General features: G+C 49.4%; 1 protein-coding gene across 1 annotated transcript in view; it reads left to right on the forward strand.

Annotated features, from left to right (window-relative positions):
- Positions 1-1,630: 1,630 nt before the first annotated feature.
- VOLCADRAFT_100128 (uncharacterized protein) overlaps positions 1,631-1,930 on the forward strand; it is a gene marked incomplete at both ends in the record, with an annotated part of 3,423 nt that continues 3,123 nt past the window's right edge. The window contains one exon of the mRNA XM_002958760.1: positions 1,631-1,698. Within this exon, the coding sequence (XP_002958806.1) occupies positions 1,631-1,698 (68 nt within the window). The remainder of the gene's footprint in view (positions 1,699-1,930) is intronic.

Genomic DNA, 1,930 nt, shown 5'->3' on the forward strand with positions numbered 1-1,930 from the left:
CCTGGGGTTGTAGAGCCCGTCGCCACGCGGAAGGGATGGGACGAAGCGCACACATAGCCACCACCGGTGTGGGCGGACGTAGATTTCCTGATCCGCTAAAGAGCAAACCTTCAGCGTCGCGCCCAAACCTCGGGGATGAGCTTGATGAAATACGTCGTCAAGAGGACATTTAGTGTTGTAGCTGCAGGGGCAAGCTTGTTGGGTCCGGGGTGGGCGGGAGTTGTTGATCCGCTCCGGAGAAAGCAGGGGGCATAAACTGCGTCGCAGAAGCCCTCGAGGAAATGCCAGTCTGTGACATTCCAGTTAGCTATGTAGGATAGCTGTGAGTTGCCTCCACCAGCGGAGTCATGCCTAGCGATACCGGGACATGCGCCGCCACTAGCACTACTAAAGGTGCTTCAATAAGGTGGGCTAACTCTATGGTGCTAGTGCTATATATTCTCCACTGCACTCTACCCGATGGGTCTCGCTGACGAGCCGAAGGCACAGCGGTGTAGTAACAGAAAGCGCGCCGAAGGCGCGGGACCTGTTTTGTTGATCAGCGCGCGCTGAACAACAAAAACAAGATAAGCTAACCAGCTTAATGCGCGCAATAAATGACGGCCCTGAGGACACGGGCCGTTGCGAAACAGTTAGTCTAACAGTTACGCATTGGGCCTTACGCCCAACTAACCCAGCTTACTTACGCAAGCTCGCATTGTTGTATGTCGAAAGATGTAAAGTCATTATTGCTAAGTAGGCTCAGACGGGTGAGTAGGCGAGATGAAAGACTCTTCTGACACTACTCGGAGCAATCTTTTTGTTCCCTATAATGCGGTCGCAGTAGGTGGTCAATTGGGACGAGTGGTAAATAAATATGATGATGGAGAGAATTTATTAGTAAGTTAGTTGAAGAGTTCATTACCGTAACCTTGAGTGACTTTGACCGCAACGACTCATTCATCAGTAAATCGAACGGGCTGCCGTCCTCTACCCATTCTACCTTTTTCTGCTGCTAGCCTCGGATGATGATTTCGCATATAGCAATCAGCAATCAGCAAACAGCGATCAGCGATGACATGAAGTGAACCAGGGTGAACCGGAGCCGCCCCCACTCAAGCTAGAGCCTGCAAACGTGCAATGAAATGAAAATTGAAGACGTGGATACGATGTTTGAGACTGGAGGCGCACGGGCACACCTAATACACAAAGGATGACTACTTGAAGCCACCAAGAGCACCAATTGCCCATACAGAATTAAGAAAATAAAGTTGTCAATAAAGTTATCAGTGCTGGAGCTGCTTACCTGACCCTGCGCAGCGCTCTGATTCCTTAAACCGGGTATGAATCCATAGATTTTGTTACTTGATGACATGTCTTTATAAAAGCATTTTGGACTTCAAGTCGTTAACATACGGAAAAAAAGTACACCTGGCGATGCTTTGTGTGAGCAAGGGACGAATCAAAGTACGACCATATAATCGCGTCCCAGCACCTGCGGGTACTTTGCCCGTAAATCAACATCATTTTTAATACTTCCGATTATTTCTCCAACGTCTTTGAGCTTTGTTACATAACAACAGCTAGTATCCTATAACAGCTTGTGTTGTCCTCGTTAGTGTATCTCCTCGTATCTGCGCCCCCGGACACGATGGCGGCTTCTGAAAGGGAGAGGAATGTCCCATCTGACTTCTGGGCTCAGACTGCAATCACATACGGGTGCGGATTCGGTTCGGGCGGTCGAATTGCAATTGCCGCTCGATGGACAGGTATTGTATTTGAGCCGCGATCGAAATTCTCTCACAGGTACATGGTCCTATGGATTTTCCTCTCAGCCGTTGTGATCATGGTCAACAAATTCGTCCTGGCATACGCCGGCTTCCCATTNCCAATCGCGCTCACCCTCACGCACATGGCTTTCTGCTCGGCGCTTGCCTTCATTATCGTTAAA

The sequence above is a fragment of the Volvox carteri genome (assembly GCF_000143455.1).
Source record: "Volvox carteri f. nagariensis unplaced genomic scaffold VOLCAscaffold_106, whole genome shotgun sequence".
Classification (NCBI taxonomy): Eukaryota; Viridiplantae; Chlorophyta; class Chlorophyceae; order Chlamydomonadales; family Volvocaceae; genus Volvox; species Volvox carteri.